The sequence below is a fragment of the Archocentrus centrarchus genome, chromosome 22 (assembly GCF_007364275.1).
Source record: "Archocentrus centrarchus isolate MPI-CPG fArcCen1 chromosome 22, fArcCen1, whole genome shotgun sequence".
Lineage (NCBI taxonomy): Eukaryota > Metazoa > Chordata > Actinopteri > Cichliformes > Cichlidae > Archocentrus > Archocentrus centrarchus.
The window spans coordinates 17,939,411-17,965,442 of NC_044367.1; the positions used below are offsets into that span (position 1 = coordinate 17,939,411).

The following is a 26,032-nucleotide window of genomic DNA, read 5'->3' on the forward strand; positions in this document are numbered from 1 at the left end:
CTTTTTTTTTTCCCCCTATATTTTTAGCTTGTCAGATGGCCACATCATGCAGGTTGTACTCCATCTCTGTGGAGCAGGTTAAAAAAACAAATTAAAAAAAAGGACAAAATGATTAAAATATAACTTAGATCATATTTGTTTCACACATTTTTTTTTTAAATATAAACATATTAAAAAAAAGAAAAGAAGAGAGTACAAGTAAGCATCCCTGGCATCTAACAAGTAAAGGGTATGTTTACAATGTAAATGTTTGAATTTAACAGGACCTCACATTAGTGCAAAGTACAACACAGTAATAACAGATTCATTCAGCTTTCAAAACAAAAAATATTAACAACCTGGAATGGAACTTGTAGTTACATATTCACATTTTGCTAGTACAATCTAATTGGTAGAGCTGAAGAGTGGATGTGTCAAATACAATAGATCATGAGCATCGTTATTAAGCTGTATATTACAGTACATAGCAACACTGAACCTTCTACTGTAACAACATTTCCCAGAAAGACAGTGGGTACAGTATTTCTTTACATGGGTAACATCTTACTTGAAGCTCTCATAAACATTTTGTTGAACTTCCGTATGCTTATTTACATACAGTAACTACACATCTGAAATAATTTTATGGGGGTCTGCAAGCATGAATGATGAAGGTAGGACATTTTACATGGTGCTTATAAATGAGGCATTGCTGATTAATAAGCAAGTCTTCAAGTAAAACGTCACCCTAAAGTGCCCAGTTGTTGTTCCTGCTGCACACATAAAGACAGAGAAGGAGACAGACGAGAACAATTGCTGTGCTTTTCTTTCTTTCTTTTTGTTTTTTTTTTTGAGAGAGATGAACACACAGTTAAAAGGGGTTTTCATCTGTGTCTTTGGGTTTAACAGTACAGGAGCAGATAATCCTCCACACTAATTGTTGTTAAAACCGCCTGAGAGATGGAGAAAAGTAGACAAATAATCTGACCCCTCTTCGGCATCCCACAACATGTTGGGGGGGGAGTGGTGGTTACATAACATTTACGCTCTTAACGTCCACAGCTAACCAGTCACAACACAATACCCTGTTGTTCAGCAGAACCACAACCTCATTGTGCCAAGTACCAGACAAAGTAAAACGCTGTACATGTACCTCAAGACAGAGAGCTACCTGTGATCATGCTACCTATGCAATTGTTCCTCACTGTTCGGGACTGGTGACTAAATGTTGAGGATGGAAGCTGCACAAAAATACAATAAAATAACAAATGACAAAGTAGGATTAGATATGTTGTTAAAAAGTATTGTGCTTTTGGCTGCTTTGTATACACTGTGTACAATTTTAGAGGTCCTACATGAAAAAAGGGTGTGTATATGCACTTTGGACTCACAGCACAACAGATGTAATTATTAATACACATGTAGGCAGAAACATGGCAAACAAAAATTGTATATGTGGTGATATAAAGTGCAATGTGAGGGCATTTAGGCTGAGTGAGCCCTGTTTTTCTTCATGTACTCAGTCAACGATGTTACTCAGATTGACTATCAGAGAGCTAAGTGTGTTCGTGCGTGCGTGCGTGTGCGTGTGTGTGTGTGTGTGTGTGTTTCATTTATTTTTTGCATGAATGCATTCATGTGCATGTTGTGTATTTACATCTCTGTGATCCATTCTGTTTCCTGATGCCTGGCGTTAGAGGGGATGAGTGTACAAGGATGCATCAGGGTGCATTGGATAATCTGCATGGAGCTTTTAAGATCCACCCTCCCCCTTTTCACCCTTATGTGCTTTTTGTTAAAGGAGGTGTGTGTGTTTTAAATTTAACTTTATAAGAGTATCATAAAGAAAACTAGAAAAAAAAGGCAAAAAGAGAAACTCTCACATGAAAAGTGCCAAAGCAAACTAACATTCTCAGAACCAAGAGTTCTCTTTCATGTTACCAGCTTGACAATGATTATCCAAGTGTATTAACCTCGTAGGCAAGGCAGACTCATATTTCTGTTTCATATTTTGATGAGAGTCCAGCTTCCTTTCATTCAGAGTTATTCTACACTTGATGAGAGTCTTAAAAGGATTGCTGCGTCATATCAGTGGCATGTGTGAAGACCCTGCCGCTGGATGTTTCTCCACATCAGATGAGGACATTTACAGGACTCATAGATGACCTTTTAGCAGAAGGATGTGGGGGATAAATGCAAATAAGTCTTTTTTTATAACAATGCTGTTGAAAATTGAGCTTTGATGCATCAAACTGATGCATCAACATCACTCTGTTTCTGTGATGATTATACTAGTTAGGGCTGAGGATGTGTAGACTGGAAGGAATATATCTAAATATTCCGTATTTATATACATCAAAGTCCTCGGGATGTGGCTGGGCCGTGTGTTTTGCTTCATGCTAGCAGTGTCTTTGAGTCCTGTGCGTACTAGTATGACAGACACCTCAGTCTCTTACAGCAGGGTCTGTACTAGATGAGTGAGCTTCAGAACTCTGTTACTTATACATTACATTTCTCTACAGTTGATATAATAGAAGGTATGAAAAAGATGAGCAGGGTGAGGTGTGAGCTGAGCAGGGAGGTGTAGAAGTGAGAGAAGATATTTAAGGTTTTGCACTAATCAGAAACCTTCTGTCTTTTTCAAGGACTTCTGCTGTCTGTGATCTTCAATGTTCAATCCAAGATGAGTTCCCTGTCCAGGTTTTATGACACTTGGAGGATGTAAAAGTCCACACCCCTCCTGTATTCATCTGTCTTGCACACTTCTTGCCATCTCAATCCCCCTCGTCTGTTTCTCCTTTTAGCAGAATGCACATGGATTTATGCCCCGAACTGAAACATTTCCTGTATGTAAGCTGTGTTTGTGAATGCACCAGTCAAACAGAGAGGAGGGTGTCGATGATGAGATCCCCACTGCCTTCAAAAAACGTGTTATTCTGAATGATTCATTTGGTGTCTCTCCTCTTCCTTCTTTACCTCTCTGTATTTCATCTCCCTCTCTCTCCTCCACCTCTCTTTTCTTCCTCTCCTGGATTTTACATCACGCTACATTTGCCCTTCAGTCTCTCGGCACGGGATTGCTTCCCAGAACGCTTGCCGTCGATGTTGAGGCTCATATTCCTCTTCTTGTCCAGGTTGAGGAGCTCCTGAAAGAGCTCGGTTACATTGTGGTTGGTCTTAGCTGATGTCTCCATAAAGGCGCACTTCCACTGGTTGGCCTGGGCTTCCCCATCCTTGGTTTCCACCTCGCGTTGGGTCTCATCACTCTTATTTCCCACAAGCATAATGGGGATAGCCTCAACATTGCCTTTTATGGCTAGAACCTGCAAAGGAAAAGAAAAACAAATGGATTTATTATGTTGTGGGTAATGAGCACTCATTATAAAATTACCAAAAATATTGAGTTGATAGGAATCTTCAATCCCATTTTAGCACCCAAAGAGAATGCATCGTTAAAAATTAAAGAGCTTGTGGTTTAGTCATGCTCAGTGACAGATTGCTCTAAGTTGACGAAACTAGTCCAATACAGATGACCCCAGACAGCATTATTATTTTTGCTCTTTACATTAGGTGCAATGTAGAAAAAAATCAGCAGGATGTTTCGTTTCATCTGTGGGTTAAAAATAGCCATATACTTATAGACATTTTTAAACATATACACTCAATTTTATCCTTTACAGGCTCACTTAAAACCAGCTCAGCCATCCAAAAACACACAAACATGCCTCACCTGTTGGTAAATGGGTTTGAGCTCCTCCAGGGACTGTCTGCTTGTGATCGAGTAGACCAGGATGAAGGCGTGGCCTTTGGAGATGGAGAGGCGCTGCATGGCAGGGAACTGGTGACTGCCTGTTGTGTCTGTGATCTGAAGGGTGCACACGCTCTTGTCACAGCTGATCACCTGGCGATAGGTGTCCTCCACTGTGGGGATGTAGGTGTCCCTGAAGGTGCCTTTCACAAAGCGCAGAACCAGGGAGCTCTTCCCCACCCCCCCAGCACCAAACACCACCACGCGATAGTCGTTGCTCTGTTCTGGCATTCTGCCCCCTCAGGTTTAAGACAGTCTTACACCTATGACATTAAGAAAGGGAGCATGAGAATATAAGATTATAACAGCAAATCCAGAGCATTTGCTTAATGAATGCAGTCAGAACAAGAGGAGTCGATGGTGGCAGAATTCAACCTCAGGCCAGTGGGTTTTAAAACACTCTATTTCTCGTGGTCTGACTATGAGCCAGAGTACAAATTAGAGAGGATGAGTTTGGTAAGGCTCCAAGTGTTTCCCCTCACGCAGACATTTCCCTAATCAATACCCTTCACAGAGTCACAGTTTCTCAGTTTCAGCCCCCCAAAACAATCCCGCATTTTCTCATTCATCAACAGACCCCCATCAAAACCTCAAAGAACAGCTTTAAAAGTCACTACATCAAAACCTCTCTCACACGGAGAAGTGTCCAAATGCTGCACATAGCTAACACCAATCACGGGTTCTCTTGTGCTTCCCTTTAATAGGGATCCAAACAGATGGAATCACAAACAAATAAAAGTAAAAAGATGAAATCTAGTTGTGTGTTAGGAGTCTAACACAGAAATCTTTTTGAGAAAGTAGATTGAATATTGGATTTGAATTCACACAAACGGACACTGATGTTACTCCAAATCTGCTTCACTTAACTGAGGACATATCAGTGTTATATTTGCAGCGTTGTTGCTGTAATTGGCCAGAGTTTGTTAGGATTGGTTTAAGGTATCAAAATTCAAAGAGTCCAGATTTATTGTTTGCAATAAATCTTGAAATAAAGCATATCATTGCAGATTTCATCACAGGTAGTCAACTAACTAACTATAACAGGAAATAAAAATAACACACAAAAGAACACAAATAATTGAAAAAGCACAATCTGTAGACTGCAGCAGCTCTGAAAGACAATTAATCACTCTCAACATTACCTGCTGCAGCTCATGCATATGCATCGTAATCTCCTTGCACACAGTCTGCTGCTATCTTTGCAAGGGCTTGTGTTGGCCGCGCAAGATTGCGCATTGTATCTGTTGCATTATTTATCTGCTTTGGTGCTAAGTGTGCTTTAATGTTCTGCAATAAGATATTCTATCAGTGGTGATCATGCTGCTCTCTAAGTTGCAGCCATAATGAAAACAGTAAATCGACATCAATACCATATGGAAGAAGTGGATTTCTGTCATGCTTGCACTGCAGGAACCCACTATTGATGGCGGGGTGCCTGTAATTGCTTTGCCGGGTTCTAGATAACATCAGTCCAGGAGCTGAAAATAAATGGGGATTTGGGGAGTGCCTCTTGAGTTTTATAGTCAGTCTCTCAGCTGTAAGTATGGGTGACATATAAGACTGCTTTACGGCTTGCTGAGCACACAACCACAGTTTAATTTTCAGGTGAGCCCGTGGCTACTGTTTTACACTGGTCTGGAAGAAGCGGAGAATCTTGCCTAATGGCTCTCTGATGCTTTAGAAGGGTGATAAACTCAAAACTGCATTTTTTAGATAGAGGGGTGCATGATTGAAGCTCAATCTCTAGGAGCTTCAAGCCTATTGTATTTCACTTTCAGATCATGGCTGTGGCAATGAAAACAGGTCCAGTCAGGTTCATGTTAACCTTTACAACTCTCAGGTGCAACAACACTACAAGGCACAGCTGTAAAATTGCCAGGAACAATAGCTGTCTACAGTGCCTTACTCTTAGCTTTAATGAGGCTGTCAGTAATGAAAGAAAAAAAAAATCTGGCTGCCAAAGCTGCACAGTGATTTGTGCTTAGACCTGCTTAATGTCAGACACGAACAAACACACGCAAAGACACACAAAGTACAAATGATACCTTAACGTGGTTAGATATGAATTATTTCGACCTTTTTGGAGGCAATTCTGCATCTACAGGAGATTTGTTGTTTATGAGTGATAATTCTTGAGACAATGCTGCAGTCTTTAAAGTTGCTACAGTTAATATTTTTTCTACTAACAGTGGATCAAATGACTAAGTTTATGTGAAAGTTGTGACAAATCCACATAGAATTATCACAAAACATTTTAGCATCTTTCACCTATCTTTCAACTCGTTATGTAAAACTGGCATAACTGTTGCAGTACACTCTCTCTTCCTGCTCTAATCAGTATAATATATGGTGGCAGCAGGCACCAAATGGCAGACAGACAATGTTCGCACCTAACTAGTGAACACAGTGGAGCATTTAGCTCCTGAGGGAACCTGATATTTCCCTCTGGAGCTGGTAGAGACCAAAGCAAAAACAGAGCAAATATTTGACTTGCATTTGCTTTGTTTTGTTTCCATTTTGTTGTACTGCCTCCAAGAGGCCACAAACAGAAATCATCCCAGAAACAAGCCAACAGTGTAATTCAAACACTTTATACAGAGGCTAAGCTGAAAGTGCATCAGAAATATCACTCAGTGTTACACAGGTATTCATCTGTAAAGTGTGGAATAATAATTACAGCATACAGCTATCTTTTATTTAATTTTCAGCAGTGTCGCTGTGTTTCTAAAACTCAGCAACTTCATGAGTATCGTGCTATTATTAGAGATAGAAATTATGGCCACTGCTGCAAAAATAGGACCCAAGTAACTAGTTTCTGGTCATAAACCAGACCTAATTTTAATGAAATACTGCAGAAAACATGATCACAAAAGTATAAAATCCACACTCAGCCACATAACTGTCATAAGGCATACAGACTGGTATGTTTCCTTTGTTTTAAAGCTGATATGTCAGTGCATCTGTGATTGAGCCAAAGACTTGTATATGTGCTGACAAACTCTTAAATATTCTTTTGACTTATCTGTATCTTTAGTCTTTCTTTGACTTATTCCCTGAACTTCCTCTTCTGCCTCCTGCTCTCTCACTCCCCAGGTCCTCATGCCGTTTGATCAATAAACTAAGGCCGCTCCACTCTGGTTGTAGTTGATGGGGCCCATCTCTCCAGGCCCTGTCAGTCTGTTGTCCTGCCTCAATTGGTGCCTGTTTGGTTTTCTTTGGATGTGGATTTAGCTCTGTGACAAAGATCCTGTTCACCCCCCCCCCCCCCCCCCCCCCCCCGCCCATCTTTCACCTGAGCTATAATTAGCCTTCTCCCTCCCTCTGTCAGCAACTATATCTGCACACAGGTGCAGCCTCACAGTGACACACATACTGTACTTCCACTCCGTCACCATTTGTCCTTGATCCTCGGCCTTTGAGATTTACGACACTCCTCCCAAATGCAAGCTGTCTTTCTCCCTTTCCCTGTTCTCTTGTTTTATTTGAAAGGAGAGGACTGCAGTTCCTTAATGAATTAATGGTATACTATAAATGCATCTGTGGCAGTGCAGCCAAACTCCATTAGCAGATAGCATTTGGCACAGACCAAGCAGGCCTCTGCTCTTCTCTGTCAGAAAAAGCTGCAACGCAGCCTTCTCCACTCATTTTTTTCACAGAGTGAGCAAGGAAATGTCACCTTTAGCAAAAATATGCACATAATTTCCCTCAAGAGAGCCACTTACGCAGCGGCACAAAGGAAGCGCATTAACCAACATCAAACACAATGCCATTCAACAGATCAAGAGCGTGATTAAATAGACACCCACAAAGCGGTCCCATGGTATCTTGTAGAGAAGGATTTTAATCAGGCTGTGCATAGTGGAATGCTGAGAATACACAGCTATTTGGCAATGAGTGTTTTACAGGATCAACAGATTATTAGCCTGAAATATTTTGTTCCTGTCTGGCCACAGTGAAACCTCCACAAAGTTTCTTAAACTGTCAGCCTGTCAGTTGTTGTACGAATCTGTGTGTGCCATGTGTGTCTGTGTCTGTGCAGTCAAGCAGAAGATTCCCTGTTCTCGGTGCATACATCAGCTCAGGTCTTTTCAACTGTGTGTGTGTGTGCGCGCGCGTGCGTGCGTGCGTGCGTGTGTTTTTCCACAGGATTTAATCAGTGCTTTTGGCAAAGCAATTTTTAGACACGGGCATTTTCATTAGGTTTTAGCAGACAGTAGAGGTTCAATTTATATATTTTGATTCAGTCTCACACAATCAGACACACTGCCACTGCTGCTGCTTCACCACGCTCACACCTACTAAAACACACACATGGAAAGCCCGCAGAATGTGTTTATCTCTGTTTCGTGTCATTTACAGCTCTTGAATGTGAAAATTCATCTCCATAAGTTTCCTAAAAAAGACTGATGAAGTTTCACTCTGCGTGTGTGTGTGTGCGTGCGTGCGTGCGTGCGTGTGTGTGTGTGTGTGTGTGTGTGTGTGTGTGTGTGTGTGTGTGTGTGTGTGTGTGTGTTGGAGCACAATGGTGCAAAGACAGGGCATCCATAGAACTTCAAAATATTAAATATGATCCAACAGGATACCTGATGCTCTGCAGAGAATAAAGAATACATAGTGCTATGTAATCTTTTGCTGTTGGATGAAACACTGAAAAGGGGGCTTTTTAGTTAGATGATGAAGCATTTTTGAAATTAAGGGAATAGTTTGGCATTTGTGAAAATTATCTTTTTAGCTGTTGAGAGTAAGATGAAAAGAACAATACCTTTCTCATATGAGTTGGGTAAGCTACAGCCAGCAGCCAGTTTGCTCAGCACAATGACTTAAAATGAGTTAGATTAACTCTATATAAGGCCAAAGAGTCATTGTGCCAAGCCACGAAAAATGCTTACATAGTTTTTGTACAGTTTACACAAACATAGATTTTGTGACCGCCAGCAAAAGCCAGGCTAGCTGTTTCTCTCTGTTTGTGGGCTTTGTCCTAAATGAACTGCCCCCTGTCTACAGCCTTATATTCAATGGACATTTACATGTTTGACATTAACATTCTCAGCTAATTCTTGTCAGGAAAGCAAATAAGTGTATTTCCTGGTGTGTCAAAAAAAAAAAAACCTTGGTTGCATAATACTTTCACAGAAGTTCAGTGTCTTAAAAAAAACACAGGGTTTGAGTTTTGTTAATTTACAAAATTAAATAAATTATCGTAACTATGAACATACCTGCACATCTCTATGTATTTATAATGCCTCTGAATGATCCTTAGTAATAAATAAAATAATTTTTAAAAAATGAATGAATAATACTCTCCTCATTTGCATCACATCCCAGTATTATATAATTCAAATGATAAAATTCAATTATATTCAAATGTGTGAGAAAAAATCCATGCAGCAATGCCTGTGGTTATGCTTGAAGCTGTGTGCAAGACTGCAGGTATCATCCCTGGGCATAAGGTACCGTGCATGCATGGAGCATGTGTGTTACACTGTCCAAGAGATTGAACGCACTGTGGTCTTGGCTTAGTAGCTAATCATTGAGCTTAACCTCCTCTGTGCTTGTGGCCAGCTCTACATTGACCCAATTCCCAGGACTTAAGTTACCAGCAGTCTCTGTATGAGACTACATGTACCCCAAAGCCCTCTGATATTCCCAGAGCATCTTTTTGACTCAGTATGAACTGACACTAATATAGAGCCATGGGACTATCAGCTGAGCCACAAAACTGCAAAGGTCTGCCTGAGTGTAGTTAGAATAGGATTCATCAGAGAAGCCGAATTTCATTTAATTTCATAAGTTCAAGGTGCTGTGCACTTTACAGACTTTTCCTGATGGTTTAGAAATGAAAAAATAAAATCCAAATGCTTTATCACTGACTAACATTACTAGTTTAACTATCCAAAGACAGTGATGACAAAGTCAGAAAATCTTTAGACTGCTAATTAAAACAATCCTAAATTTCATAGAGCCATTTAAAGCACAAATGTTTCACATGCCAGTGAAAAACATAACAGTTTTCATTAGTTTTCAGAAAAACTATGCATATTTTCCATGGTATCGATCTTTGCATGTAACAGCTTTAAGGTGATAACTGCTATGACTCATTTGGTAATACTTCTGGTTACCATAAACACCCATCTATCTGCAGTTCATCCTTAATATATCTAAATGTGCACTTTTAAAAAAGAATTTAAGAGGAAAACATTTCCCTCTTGGGAAGATTGATTCCTGAGCTGTAACCAGGCATTGTAACCTTCATCATGCTGTTGCTATGCAGCACTTTGACACAGGACTGGGTGTAACATTTCTGTGTAATTAGTCTTTGAGTGTTTACTAGTGCAGAGTATTAGCGTGACCGGGGGAACCCATGGATTGCTCCGTCTGGCCTCTCTGTAAAACCCTGCTAATACATCAGTTCTGCAATCTGGGAGACTCACAGGCACCTGGCTAATCACACAACAATTCAGCCAAGGAAAAGTAAAGAAATTTCCAGTGCTGTGACAGAGCGATGCTGCTTGTTGTTGCCATATTGTGCACAGGCTTATTTTTTTCAAGATAGCCTATTTTTAGACACAGTAAAGGCCCTGACCTGACTGAAACACTAATTGCAGACCGGTGGAGTGTGCTGCAGAATCCTGCCTGCAGTGACAGATGGTGACAAGGTTGGTAGTTTTGGACTGGTGCCATTGGTTTCTACTGGCAAGATCAACCAAACATATTTTTTTCTTGTCTTTTCTTGTCCTTCCTTCCTTCGTTCCTTCCTTCCTTCCTTCCTTCGTTCCTTCCTTCCTTCCTTTCTTTCTTTCTTTCTTTCTTTCTTTCTTTCTTTCTTTCTTTCTTTCTTTCTTTCTTTCTTCTTTCTTTCTTTCTTTCTTTCTTTCTTTCTTCTTTCTTTCTTTCTTTCTTTCTAAGTAGTTGATCCAGATTTGAAAACAACACAGATGGTTAAAAGAGGAAGCAACATGGGAGTTCCAGTCCAGACTGCTTGTGATGCTTACATGACGCAATCTGGATTATAAGTAACAGACCTTTCACTTTTCCTCATCTAAAACCTCAAAATGGAGAAAAAAAAGATATTTTTATGAGATGGATGGAGTTAAAGATGGATGGCATTGAATGGCTGATATTTGAGAAAATTTTCAAATAAGAATTTGTAACTAAGAGGTGACAGTGTGCTTAAACTATGGCAGCCATTCTGGCCTGCAATTAGTTATGCACAAGACCCAGACAGAGCTGCCTAATGATATGAATAAGTAAGACTATATAAATCTTTTAGCTGAGCTGATGCCTTCAGAACAGCTAAAATGCTTTAGCATTGATCTGTTCCAATATTAAAGCAGACACTATGCCATATATAGTTCAGAGGTACTCAGCGGGGATGGTGCACTTGACCAGACTCGTGCTGTCAAAGCAAAAAGCAGACTAAAAATGGCCAGGTGAAGATAAAGCCTCTGCTGCCACATCTTCCTGCATGATATGGCACTTGCATTGGCTTCTCAATCAAGCTTCAAATTATATGTAATGACCATTGTGTAGTCCGCTAAATTTAAGATGCCACAGAGCGGTTGATACAGTTCCACTGTAAATGTGATGAAAAAGATTCCTAGAAATGATTCATATTTGCTCATTTAATTATCCATGAACAGATCATTGAGCATGCATATTATTTCTGAGAAACAAACTAGTTCAAATTCTCAGTTTTATTCACTAACAAATGGCAGTCATCCAACACAACAACCACACACAGGCTCCAGTCTATGGATGAAATGTTGCTCAATAATTTTCTTTTTTTCTTTTAAATAAGCTTTCTTTAGACTTTCATCAGTTAACAACCTTCCTGTCATCCAATTGTTTCTGCATTTTTGGACTCTTGTGAATTTTTGTGATTTTTTTTTTTTTTTCACATCAGCCTTACGCAGGATGCTTTTGCTGGTTCTTTTTCATCATCATCACATTCAGTATCAACTGTCATACTCATCTCTAACATCATCACCTTCATTAACTCGCTCTGTTTTTGCTTGTTAACATTGAATCACTTCTTTGTTCTGTGTCAGCAGAGAGACGCGTTCTTATGCAACTGTACAGTGACCATTCAAGAGAGACAGACAGACAGGCAGGCAGGCAGACAGGCAGGGCATGGACACTCCCCCTACATGTCCACTTTTCCTCCAATGCTTTAATGCAGTCTGCATCTCTAACTACTCTCAACCACACACTTTAAAGCTTACTCACAGGATTTACTGCCATACATCCTCTCCTCTCCTCTCCTCTCCACACAGACACACACCCATGGCTAGCAGTGTTAAACGCATACAGGAAGTTCACATACATAAGCGCGTGCACGCACATACACGCACAGGGGACCTAAATGATTCACAGATCCTCTAGATTACATGATGGCTCTCCTCTCCAGCCTTGAAACCCACAACTAAGAGCACAGAACTGGAGGAGGAGGAGAGATGGAGAAGCACATATCCAGATGGAGGATTAACTGTAGCATTTGCCACAGAAATCGGGCTGTATTCGTCACGCTGGCGTTATTATGAGCGTATGCGCTTTAATGTTGACGCGCATTCACCGTCTCGATTGTAGTCAGGAAGCTGTGGTAGAAGAGGGCTTGCCGTGGGTCCGCAGATTGGTGCGCAACGCCATTACAGACCACCCTACTCTGCGTGGTTCATTCATAAATAGCAGAGGATCGCCATCTCGCAGTGCTGCCATCATTTCGCAGTCGCAGCGAACCCCCTCCTCCCACATTTCTCCACCTCCCTTACTCCTCAAAGCAATATGACAGTCCCGATACCCTCACATCTCTGCCCTCCCTCTCCTGCTCACTGCCAATATGGCTGTACGGGCATTTAGGCAATAGTCTACAATTCACACGACCGAGGTTATCGAGTAGAAATGTAACTTGTGATGAAAGGAGAGACGGAGATTTGCTATCCCGGGTTGGCCGTGAGCAGCAGGAATCGTGTGCGCACAACAACCAGGCAGGCAGAAGGACCGCGGTTACGCCACTGAATACCAACATCTCATCTCTATGTAAGATGTGAGGCTGAGGAGCATCTCCATACCTGGTCGTGAAGAACAGCTCCGCTTCTGGCTCGTCCTTGGTTCGGAAAGATGAAAGACAAACGCCGAAAGCGTCTTAGAGCATTTTACGCGTTTCATGGAGAGTTCATGTCGTCCGATTCCCAACACCACCACAGCAGACTCTCTCTCTCTCTCTCTTTCTTTCTCTGTGAGGCTCTCCCTCTCTCTTTCTCGCAGATAGGACGTGGGAGGTGCTATGCTCTCTCTCCCTTTTCTATCCACACTTGATTTTATTTCGGTTCATACACGTCCTAGTGGTTGGATGCCAACAAAATAAGTTATTTTAAATGGGGTTCCTCTTAAAAAATTATTTTATGAAGGATGGAGCGGTGGGAATTTGACTAAATGTAATCATCCACTACCCCCCCCCCCCCCCCCCCCCCCCCCCCCCCCCCCCCCCCCCCCCCCCCCAAAAAAAAGGCAGAAAAATTGAACTGAAAGTTTTAAAAAGAATAAATAATAAATATTCCTGTATAGAGCAACATATGGATCACTATACATTATATTTTTAATAGATGGAGGTCGAATTGTTGGCAACAAATCATACCAAAGTTGCTCAAATTTATGGCCAAGAACTATAAACCAACCAGAGGCCCGTTTCTTTTTTAAAATGATTTTGTCTCAGCCACAGCCGACTATATTGTAGCCTTCAGATATCCCCAGGGCCGTGGCAAACTTGTGGCATTTCCACTTGGCCTGGGGCTGCAGAAATGAAAAGCTGCAGACTGGTGAAGTCCTGAAATGGAAATTGCAAGATGAAAAATGTCAGCATCGTTGCATTTATTGGGGCAGGGTTTTCATTTCATATTCGGCTAGCATCTACATAAAGTATGCTTGCATTTTAACTTAAATTGTCAACATAAATGCAAATATTGCATCCAAATCAGACTTATGGCAAAGTTATGTGAAGCTGGCATATTAAGACAGTGACAGTATAGAACTAGATGTATTGGAATTGAATAGCTTTAAAGTGACTTGAAGAGATTTTAAAGAAATCACGTATGTTTGTCCGAGGCCGTATTATCAGCACCACGGACAGCGATCCCTTTGTGTTTCAGCACCGTGGAGAGCGCCGGTAACGCATGAATGCAGTGTAATATATAGCTAAACAGAGCGTGGTGAATGGAAAAATGAATGACGTGAGGACAGATACGTGTCGATATAACAGGAAGTGTAAATAATTTCTCAGCCCATGTCAACAATCACTTGACAATGCCAGTTAATCTGACAGTTAAGCATGAATAAGGTTCTACCTCACGGTAATATAGGTCCAAGGCCAAGTCACACCAAGCCTTGTTTTGAGCTGTGGTGTCTGTACGTGACGGTCTCGCTGTATGACTCACCAACTCCATTCACGAGGCCTTGTGTTTGTCTCCCTCCGTCGGTGAAAATGGGAACTGCAAAGGCTTTAAGCCAGCGAGATGAAGCGGTTACATGGTTCTTATGAGGAGCATTGATTGAAGAAAGGAGATAAGGGAAAGGCTAGAGGAGGATGAGGATGCAGGGTTAAACAGGAGAAGAGAATGATGAAAAAAAATAATAGGCTTGGACTACATAATTCAGATCCAAATCAAAACATTAAAACAGGACTTCAGAAGAATGAGGCCTACCTACACTATCTTAAGTGTGTGAATATATTGACATTTATGACACAGTTTCATCAGGACTTTCTAGCTGTATGCAGCAATAAAAACCAAACATCAACTGACTGTAGACAATGTGGTGATCAAGTATATGCAGGATGCAGTAAAAGAAAACTTTTATCTGCTGGTGGAGCTACATGACAAATAATTCATGTGCTTAAGCTTTTTGTGAAAAGACCAGAAAAAAAATGGCTGAGAAATATCTGCAAATGTTCAACATGTTTTGTCTTCCATTTAGCTTTTCTTCTTCCACTGTCCTAAGCCATTACAGCCCTAACACTCAATAAAAAAGCCTTTGCTCAAACCACACAGCAACACAATGCAATAACTGCTGTCTGGGTCCCATTTCTGTTAAATCAATAACCCATTGGCTGAGGGCATACATAACAAACACCCAACAGACATCTTCACAGCAGCCATTTCCGGATGAGTTCCTTCCTCTCTCCCTGCGGTGGAGTGTGGCCATCGCACCAGCTCCATCCACCATTTCCCAAGAATTACATCCAGTGCACAATCACAAAGGAACTCCCATTCAAAGCACCTCAAGCGTGAATACAGAGGAAAACACAAATTAATGCATGGGTGGTTAGGTTATCTGAAAGCTGGTAAATGTACTAGAGGGTGACAGGTCAAAAGAACAAGTGGTAGAGAGATTGACTGTGACAGTGGTATTTTTCCTGCAACAAATAAAAAAGAAATTAAAATATAAAATACATTTCCTGTGACCTCAGATCTGGAAAAAACAAACAAACAAACAAACAAAAAAAAACTACACACTATTATACACAAATAACTGAGAAGTGGTATCAAAGCTTAAATCTTAAGTAGATATATATCAGTTTTAAAAAGGGCTACTGAAAATTAATCTTCCCAAAACACAGACTCAGTCAGGCACTATTTACAACTTCTGCAGATAAAGTTCAATAAGGAAATACTGCTGCAAAGAACAAAATCCTCAGAGGTTACAGACCCAACAGCACAATTTCCTCGACTCACTACCTCTATTAAAAATAAATAAATAAAAAATAAAAATCACTGGTGTGTGAACACTGTAATTTGGAACAAATAAAATCCCACTTGGCACTATGTGAGGTGCCTGGAAAAGGGGCTCTTGAAGAAATAGAAAGAAAGCTGGACACAGAAGCATCAGGGTTCCAGTTTTATTGCTTTATCATTACAAGATGATAAATTAACACATATCAAAAGACAGAAGCCAAGTTAAAAACTGAGAACCTCAAACAAGCTTTAAATTCTGCTTTACACAGGCAAAAATAAAGCTTGAAAGAGCAAGAAGACACCGATTACACAAACGTTCCAGTTTTGCTAATCAATTAAAACCAAGAACACATCTTAGGGTAACCTGCTTTCATAAATATACTGTTCATCACCCTCAGTTTTCTGTCACTAGTGGCTCAATTAGAAACAACATCACCATTTCTCCTAGTACTTGCAGGTATAAAATAGTACTTTTTATGCTTAACACATTTTGTCACACTAAAACAAACAAAATAGGCTCACAAAAAGGGTCACAGTTTCAATGATTGTCTTAGCACTACCAACGGGAGTAAACTGATGTGGAAGTCACACAGTTTTACTTTTTTTGAGAGTGTGAAGCTTCCGTAATGTGGAGGGGGGGATTGGTCAACGTTGTGTCATAGGAGGAGGAGGGTGATCCAAATGTGAAATCACATACATTCACCGTCACTCACTCAGCCTTCCCACTTTTCTTACTGGTTCTTGTCGTGGTTCAAGGCCCGGTTAACAGCTGATGGAACAAACAGAAAATCAAAAATATATTATTTTACAGAAAAGGCATGAAAAATCCAAGACTGCTGTGAAGATGTATTTTTACTATGTGAATCTTTCTGGTCATGCACAGCTTTGTCCAGTGTGTCAATGTGTTGCTGCAATACATGCAGAGTATAAACGTGACTGTACTTGCATGTATACAGTGAAGGGCTCACCCTCCTTTTTGACGGTGTCAGTTATGTCCTTAGCCTTGGCAGTCAGATCGCTGACCATACTGTCCATGGTGGCCTGGTGTTTCAGAAAAAATGGCCGGATCACGCGCTTGTACAAGATGTCGGAGCCATTCCATGTCACAGGAGCCATACACCATATGAGGAACAAACACTGTGGAGAGAGCACATTCTCTGTTTAATAAAGGAGAGATCTTTAGGTTTTGCACTGATGGGTGGTGCAAACATCAATTTCCTGATATTTTACAGGCCCCCTGAAAAAAAAAAATCCCAAGCTTTCATTAATAATGAAAATAACTGTTGGCTGCAATCTTAAAGTTCAATACCTTGTACAATCAGCAAATGTATGCTGTGCTCTACTGTTGTGTTATTAATTAATTTTTTCCAGGATTAAGTATTTCAGTGTAAGCAAATTGATTTAATGAAGGTGAGCTAAAATAGCCATAACAATAAGTCAAGATTGTTTCTCCAACGTGCATACTGGCTTGTTTCCATTATGTAAGATTTTGTCATTTTAAATAGACAAAACAGCTTTCTACATAGAGTGCATTCCTTATTTAGCATTTACAAGACATTTCCACAAGAGGGTGGTGTTGGCAATGGTCACTGTAAAGCCAAAGCCATCTGCCCTTATGCAATTCAAGACAGGGTGACTTACTTGGGCCAGTGTGCAGCCTTTCAAGTTCCACCATATGTACATATGGTGGAACTTGAAAGGAAAATTTTACAAAATGACCACAAAAACCATAATAAAATGTCAGCCTACCTTGCTAGCATAGTAAAAGGGGAACCAGAAGAGGAAGATGTCAGAGAAGAACTCGACAACACTGAAGAGACCATATACAACCCAGTAGGTCAGCCACTGTGTGTCATCCTCCTTAGCACTGCTCTCAATGGCCTTAATCCTGAATGGAAAAGAGGGCAACAGACTGATGAAGTCACAACATACACAGTACATTAACATTAAAAGTCCAAACTCTAAGCCTTATATTACAGTTTTATACAAAGGTGACAATTAACAGTACTGTAAAGCAAGGTATTCATGAAAGGAGGGGGGTCATTGTATTCTGCAAAGCTACATGAACTATAGGAAATCTTGGGAGAAACATGTAGGGACACTGAAGTTGTCCTTTCTCAAATGCAGCACATAACAGGAGGTGGTTTCACTCCTGGAAGTTTGATTTAGTCCAAAATGCTGCCAGAGTTGATCCTGGAGAAAGTACACATAATGACCACTTGAAAGCTACAAATTCAATCAGCTATTACCTGTGCTGCTCTCACATTGGTGCAAATTATTACATCACTTTGTAGAAGAGAGCTGACAGGATAAAGATTGTTTAATGTCCAATCTGACTGCATCAGACAAACAGTCTTGCGTTCTTACATGCAGCTTTGTCAGTTTCTACAAAAATTCATAGCTGTAGTACGTGTGTCTCATAATGCACCATTCTGCTTTCAATGATACTCATGCATGGTGCGAGACAGAGTTGATTTAAAAAGGAAAAAAAAAAAAAAAAAACACAGGGCAAAAAGAGAAAGTGGAGCCAAACTTTTAGATGTACACACAAATCAGGCATAACATTATGACCACCTGCCTAATATTGCGTTAGTTCCACTTTTGCTGTCAAAACAGCCTTGACCCATCGAGGTACGGACTCCACTAGACCGCTACAGGTATGTTGTGGTATCTGGTACCATGATGTTGGGAACAAACACTAAGTCCTGTAAGTTGTGAGGTGAGGCCTCCATAGATTGGACTTGTTTGTCCAGCACATCCCACAGATGCTTGATTGGACTGAGATCTGGGTAATTTGGAAGACAGATCAACACCTCAAACTTGCTGTTGTGCTCCTCAAACCATTCCTGAATAATTTTTGCTTTGTGGCAGGGTGCATTATCTTGCTTAAAGAGGCCACAGCCATCAGGGAATACTGTTTCCATTAAAGGATGTATATGGTCTGTAACAATGCTTAGGTACGTGGTACATGTCAAAGTAACATCCACATGAATGGCAGGACCCAAGGTTTCACAGCAGAACATTGCCCAAAGCATCACACTGTCTCTGCTGGCTTACCTCCTTCCCATCATGAGACCACCTTCTTCCATTGCTCTGTGGTTCAGTTCTGATGCTCACATGCCCATTGTTGGTGGTTTTGGCAGTGGACAGGGGTCAGGATGGGTACCCCAACTGGTCTGTGGCTATGCAGCTCCATACGCAACAAACTGTGATGCACTGTTTCCCCTGACACCTTCCTGGAGAACCAGCATTCAATTTTTTGGCAATTTGAGTTACAGTAGCTCATCTCTTGGATCGGCCCAGACAGACCAGCCTTCATTCCCCACATGCATCAATGAGCCTTGACTCTGTCACCGGTTCACCACTGTTCTTTCCTTGGACCACTTTTGAGAGATACTGACCACTGCAGACCAGGAACACCCCACAGGAGCTGCAGTTTTGGAGATGCTCTAGTCATCACAGTTTGGTTTTTGTCAAACTCACTCAAATCTTTACACTTGACCATTTTTCCTGCTTCTAATACATGAACTTTGAGAATAAAATGTTCACTTACTCAGCGTATACTGAGGCGCATAGTGCGCAGAGCACACCAACTTTCTGCAGAGTCATTTGCTACAGACCTCCAGACTTCATGTGGCCTTCAGATTAGCTCAAGAACAGTGTGTAGAGAGCCTCATGGAATGGGTTTCCATGGCTGAGCAGCTGCATCCGAGCCTTGCATCACCAAGCAAAATGCAAAGTGTGGGATGCAGTGGTGTAAAGCACGCCACCAGGGTACTCTAGAGCAGTAGAGACATGTTCTCTGGAGTGATGACAAATGCTTCTGCATGTGGCAATCTGAAGGATGAATCTGGGTATGGCAGTTGCCATGAGAATGGTACTTGTCTGACTGCATTGTGCCAAAGGTAAAGTTTGGTGGAGGGGGGATTACGATGTGGGGTTGTTTTCGTTCCAGTGAAAGGAACTCTTAATGTTTCAGCATATCCTCTGGACAATTTCATGCTCCCAACTTTGTGGGAACAGTTTAGGGATGGCCCCTTCCTGTTCGAACATGGCTGAGTACCAGTGCACAAAGCAAGGTCCACAAAGACATGGATGAGCGAGTTTGGTGTGGAAAAACGAGACTGACCTCAACCTAACGGAACACCTTTGGGATGAATTAGAGCAGAGACTGTGAGCCAGACCTTCTCGTCCAACATCAGTGTCTGACCTCACAAATGCACTTCTTGAAGAATGGTCAACAATTCCCATAAACACACTACTAAATGCTGTAGAAAGCCTTCCCAAAAGAGTTGAAGCTGTTATAGCTGGTGGGCCGACATCATATTAAACTATGTGGATTAAGAATGGTTTGTCACTCAAGTTCAAATCCATGTGAAGGCAGATGAGTGAATACTTTTGGCACTATAGTGTATGTTTACCAGGGACATGCATGATATGATTTGATGAACTGAAAATTGGTCAACAGTTAGAATATCAGAATCTGTGCCAATATGCAAAAATGGATACTTTAATAAAGTTAAATCAAACTTATTTCCCAGTGTAGCCTTTTTTATTATTACAGAATTCTCTATTCACTGTGTTGTCAACACTGTTATCCTTATTGAGCTTCAGTTATCCAAAGAAACAATCCTGTAGAAAAGGAGACCAATTAGAAAAACGTCATTCTACAGCCATTAAGGATTAAAGGAAAGATTACACTGACCCCATACATTCTTCAATGCAGACATAGGCATGCAAGCAATGCATGTTAACACAGACTTAATCTAATCAGTCTTTAAAACCTTTGTCTATTAATATAATATTGAAAGTTTAGGTAATGTCAGTAATCTCCAAGAGTCTGTTTAAATACAAGAAGCAAAATGGACCTTTGTCAAAGAACACATTTTCACATTATAGCAGGAAATCGCAGGTCTTATCAATGATATTTAATGATTAACAATGGCGGCATTCCACTTAAATGCATCAGTAACAAAGATATGAACTGGTTTTATCAGACTGGCTGCCTGGAAAGAGCCACTATTAGTGCTAATAATACCGTTCAGCAGTGCCGGGTTGACACATTCAAAAAGTGTCCATATATTAAAATTGACATTATTTAAATGGATGTCATACATACGAGAAATATGCTGGATAGACAAATCCAATCAGGTTGCAGAGTAGTGAGGCTCCATATCCAAACAGAAGATACAATGCAACTACACTCAGGAAACCTGCAGGGGGAGAAAGACGAGAGGCGGCAGTGAGCTGAGAGCAAACAGTGCAACAGGGAGGGGAGCGTGAGGTTATCCAGTCACTTTACAAACATTTCTAATGTCAAACCACATTACTATGTGTGTCTTAGCAGGATGTGAGGACAACACAGAACCAGGATCAGGAGGACCACTGAGCATATGCCAAAAACTGATATTAACCCAGCCAGAGCAAGAGCTGATTTTTTATTTTTTTTTAATACATCTCAAAGCTCATACAGCCATGAAAAGTACAAATACCAATTCTATACACCTTAAGCACAGCACACTCCAACATCACAGGTTTTCTGTAACATTTTGTGCATGACGGTGTACAGTATGTGTAATGCAATCAATATTTTAGAAGCATGATTTCTCAATTTAATGTGTACACTTTGTGTCTAAGGAAACAGACTGACTTCAAGTGCAAATACTTAAACATGTTGCTGGTTTGATTCTGACATCTTAGCAAATACACACTACAGTCTAGGCTGAGAAGGTTTACCTCCTCATTTCTCCTACACCTGACTGTAAATTTTAAATAGCATCTTATTCAGAATTTTGTAGGAACGCTTTATCCATATAAACCCAGAAACCAGGTTTAGACTTCAAGTGACCAAGTGGGGTGCATATTTTATATTTGCCTTTGTGATATGTTTAATCATAAAAATATTTGCTCCTGTGAATTTGTCAATCTTCTTCTCCTACAACTGACTCCAGAAATGTATTTTTATTTTAACTCTTTAACTTTATTATAATATTTCATATCAGATTCTGATGCCGTGTGTTGAACCACAAACAAGATTCTGGTTTGGCAACCAGACTAATTAGAGCAGACAGGTGGGAAGATCTGAAAACTGTTTGTGGCCCAGTTACTTCCTTATTAAATATATTAATAATACTATATCCCTGCTACTAATTTCTGTGTTGATGAACAGCTGGTAGCTTCCAGAGGTAGGTGGAGTTGTCAGGACTTCCATATACTGTTCAAATTTATGCAAAACTCACCTGCTAATTTAAATTCAGCTAATACAAATACCATAAACATTATGAAGTCATAAAGTATCTAAAGTGCTAAAAGTCTGTGATGCTGTTGTAACCATTCCCTGCTCTTTACATCTCATTTGCTTGGAACAGCTCATATACAAATATCCGTGCAGATCCCAGCCTATCCAGCACTCTCTCTTTCTAATGAAGACAAAACTGGAAGAACCGGTTGAAGGTGAAGACCCCGGGTTAGGTTCCAGACAATGGCCAGTGTAAATAAACACAAAAGCTTTTTTTTTCAGCTTAGCATAACATCAAATGACAAAAAAACATTGTTATGAGCACAGTGGGTGAGGGGTGGAAGCTGGCTTTAAAATCATGAAGTTTACACTCAGCTACTAAAACCCAGTCAACTGCCTGCATAGAGTTAACCCGAGGCCTCTCTATTCCAGTCTGCACATTAGTATTCACACTTCAGAGTGTTGAAGAGTCAGCATGAACTTGAGCTGTTTCTCAGCTAAACAGGAGACACTTACACAGCTTGGTTCTTGAACTACCTCCGATCTAAGTGAAGTCCAGTACAATATTATAGTGAGCTAACAGAAAAGAATTTGTTTTGTTTCAAAGCCTGTCTCATCTTGCAGCTTTTGCAATCAGAATCACTGCTGTGCAAAACACATTTGCTTTTCCAAGATGAGTTCTACAAATTATCTATAGGCTCCTATTGTTAGTGTTTTTGTTTTGTTTTTTGTAATGTAATATAGCAAACCTTTTTCAATGTACAATATAATTGTACCCAGAAATGTGGACACTTACAAACTGACCAGACACTAAGCGGTCATTTCTGCAACAGAACAGGGCATGTTTTAATCTGGCTGCTCTGTCTTGTTCTGCTAGTTAAATTTCAGGTAGAGACAATCAAAATAGGTGTTTGCATACAGTTCCGAGTATTTGTTTCACAAGCCAGTCTGCTGGTGGGTGTGGAGACAAAAAAGAAAACAAAAAAAACATGGAAGTACTTTCATGTAGAGCCAAAACAGCAACTGAATCCCCTAGACTGAATGTGCATGTGGTTGTTTTATCAACTTGAAAGGGCAATTGTGTAATTGGAATTTGCCTACAGTACTTCAGACAGGTTGATGCTGAGCACAGTCTGGGCAATAAATCATCTTATATGCAATGGAAGATAATGCAAAAAGATCAAAAACCATCAAATGTCATATGCTTGGCATGTTTTATAACAGGGCTCTTAACTAATGCTGACTTGCATTATCTACACTTGTTTTATGGTTAACCACTTCCTTTTAACAAATTAAAAAGTGCCACACAAGTGTGCATAGATTACACATGTTATGTAATTTTTTGTGGTTATATGTAGGACTTTTTCAAAGTTGGTCTTTGGGGTGACACGAGTAACCGTGACTGTCTGTCACTTTGCTTCACATAAAAATAACCTTTTTTTTTTGTTTTTTTTTTTGGGTGTCAAAATTTTTTGGATGCATTAAAAAAAAAACTGATATGTTTTGTGTACGTTATATATTTTGATCAACTGAGAGTAAAGACAGTGGGTTTGAATGTAGGTCACCCTGTTGTTTCCTCCAGTGAATACACAACCTTGCCTGAGGTGTCTGACAGTTATTGACTTTAAACTCTGCAAACTGACTACAAAGTAGTGCCAAAACTAAACTCGAAAAAGCTAACGAGAGGAGCTGCTTGCAGCTGTATAACCAGTCATCCTAGAATCTCCCTCCATTTCTGCCCCTGGATATTTCAGGACATGATAAAAATACCCCTGAGATCAGCTGGTGGTAGATGTCGGATATTATAAGGAGTTCATTCAGCAGCAATACTTCGAAATTGACTTATGTGTGTACTTTTAAACCAAGTCTAACTCAGTAATGAAGCATAAAGGTCTAAGCTGGATGAACTTTGGCATTCGAGCATAAGAAGGGCAATAAAATGTGCCAGCTAACAGAGAGAGGATACGAAACAAGACAACTACTCACGAATATTGTGACCACAACTGTGTGCCAGTTTCCGTTTGAGTGACAGCTAAAAAGCTAACGCTGGCATGTTTGCTCAATACGAAAAGTGTGCCAAGTTTTGAGAAAGAGGGGGTAAATCCTAAGCAAAAGTTAATAAACATCTCCAGTATTTTAAAGTACGTTGTTGTGCAGCTAGGCGTCCCTTTCTTTTCGTGAACTGTTAACATACCAATGGCGATATATTCTCTCTTCACTCCCGTTTTTTGCTCCAGTGTTGCCAACTGATCAGTCACAAAGTTCTTCTCATTGAGCAACGTCACGAAGCGCTCCTTAAAGTGACTCATTTTCGGGCCTTCCCGCGCCTGCCACCGAAACACAACCGCACAGAAAACAAAACAGATGTTATACTGCCCAAAAGTCGAGGACTTAATAGCAAATCTAGCGGTTCATTTACTAACCTTTGATACTCTGCCCGAGTACCGTGTGGGTATCCGATGACTCCACCGAGGTGCGGTGACAGTGGGGGGAGGAGCCTACATGTCGCACACTGACCAATAGCAGAGCTCCGCTGGACTGCTACGGTGGATGAAGCAAAATGCCTGGGTTCCGGAGGTGCCCACGAACCATTGATAATACTGGGCCCGACTATAACAGTTCATTAGAAGAATTTAATAATTAACTTATAAGGCATCTTTCATGCAGAAATTAAAAAAGCATGGCTGGTTACCAAGTTTTATCAGTGTGTATCTTTGCACGTTAATATTCCAGCATCGATTCTTGATCCCAGTAGCCCACGCTTGTAACAGTTGTGTATAGAGTTCAGTTTTCTAGGCAGGTCTGATTATTAAGAAAAACTGGAAAATCAAGATAAGGTGTTTACATTGTGCAATTTTTATCAGAACACTTATCTTATGAGTAAATTGTTGCAAACCAGGATATACCAAAATCTGCTCGTAACCAGGATAAATACCTTTTGAATATACTAAATATTCTGTGTTTGAACATTTTTATATACTAAACAATCAAGCTGCTTATAAATAAAATAACTCTTTTGATAGTTGGAGTACTACTGGTTGCAGCCTTGTGGGCCTACACAAAAGCTGCCTCACCCAAGGAGTTCTGTGTGTTCACAAGCTGAGTCACAGCAATTAGAGTAGGCAGAACGTCACAGCAAGCAAGCAGAGTGTAACAGGACATGTAACTCAGATCTCTCAAAACTCAAGTGGCTGTTTGTGCTTCTGTAAAAATAACTTCTGCAAAAAAAATTAGTTCTACAAAAATTAAACATCCTTGGGGTCTGTGGCCTCTGGTAGTTGTCTGTTGGTGAACAAGACTTCTCCTATTAAACTCATATTTGTAGCTTAGCTCTTGTTGCAGTACGGTGGTGCAGTGGTTAGCACTGTAACAGCACTGCTCCCTCACAGTTAGAATACCATCTGGAAGGCCTGGGTTCAATTCCACCTTGGCCCAGGCCCCTCCCTCTGTCTCTCTGTGTGGAGTTTGCATGTTCTCCCCGTGTCTGTGTGGGGTACTCTGGTTTCCTCCCACAGTCCAAAGACATGCACTTATTGGGGTTAGGTTAACTGGAAACTCTAAATTGCCCATAGGTGTGAGTGTGGATGTTGTCTGTCTCTCTGTGTTGGCTGATGACAGAGGCAGGGTGTACTCTGCCCTAGCTGGGATAGGCTCCAGCCCCCCCCCCCCCCCCCCCCCCGCGACCCTGAACAGGATAAGCTGAAGTGAATGGATGGCTCTTGTTACAGTACTAGATTCTTTTTACACATCAGTACCCCTCTTAACTCTTTGAAAATGTTTGCATTGCTTTTTTTTATTTCTTACAAGCAGTTTGTATGGTCAAAAGTAACGCAGTGGTGCATTTGTCTTTCATTAATTATACATTTTACAATTCTATCTGATTCTCACAATAAGAATGTGTTTCCGCATCCACATTTGTGTTACTCATTGTGTTTGAACACACTGCCATTGTTTCTGCACATACTTCACCACTAAAGACATTTGTCATTGTATTTCTCAACTGAATCTCACAACTCATCAAAACAGTTTGTACTTTTGTTAGTCATATTTACAAATCCCTCACCTAAATACTGTCCAGCATTGAATTAGCTTTTTTTTTTTTTTTTTTTACAGTTTTTCTCATTCCATGTACAAAAACATGCCTTAACACAGTTACTAAAGTTTCATCTAAAACTACTGTTCCTGATATTTCTCTTCCACATCTTCCACCTTTACCTTTTAAATAGTTTCCATCTATTGTTGGAGACACTTGCACACTTACCTTCAGCTCATACTGTGTCT

General features: G+C 40.5%; 2 protein-coding genes across 3 annotated transcripts; both read right to left on the minus strand.

Moving 5' to 3' along the window:
• Positions 1-12: 12 nt before the first annotated feature.
• On the minus strand, positions 13-13,001 carry diras1b (DIRAS family, GTP-binding RAS-like 1b). The gene is made up of 3 exons (XM_030719529.1): positions 12,856-13,001; positions 3,710-4,050; positions 13-3,302 (listed from the first exon to the last, which is right to left on the minus strand). The coding sequence occupies exons 2-3, from the start codon at positions 4,016-4,018 to the stop codon at positions 3,015-3,017; spliced, it is 597 nt and encodes a 198-aa protein (XP_030575389.1). The 5' UTR covers positions 4,019-4,050; positions 12,856-13,001; the 3' UTR covers positions 13-3,014.
• Positions 13,002-15,669: 2,668 nt separating this feature from the next.
• Positions 15,670-24,311, minus strand: LOC115773035 (receptor expression-enhancing protein 5). 2 transcript variants are annotated; one of them, XM_030719531.1, is made up of 6 exons: positions 24,175-24,311; positions 23,946-24,078; positions 20,633-20,726; positions 17,263-17,401; positions 16,460-16,650; positions 15,670-16,282 (listed from the first exon to the last, which is right to left on the minus strand). In XM_030719531.1, the coding sequence occupies exons 2-6, from the start codon at positions 24,058-24,060 to the stop codon at positions 16,276-16,278; spliced, it is 546 nt and encodes a 181-aa protein (XP_030575391.1). In that variant the 5' UTR covers positions 24,061-24,078; positions 24,175-24,311; the 3' UTR covers positions 15,670-16,275. The 2 variants fall into 2 exon arrangements, with proteins under 2 accessions (XP_030575391.1, XP_030575390.1); XM_030719530.1 differs by having other exon boundaries at positions 15,672-16,282; positions 16,482-16,650.
• Between the last annotated feature and the right edge of the window lie 1,721 nt (positions 24,312-26,032).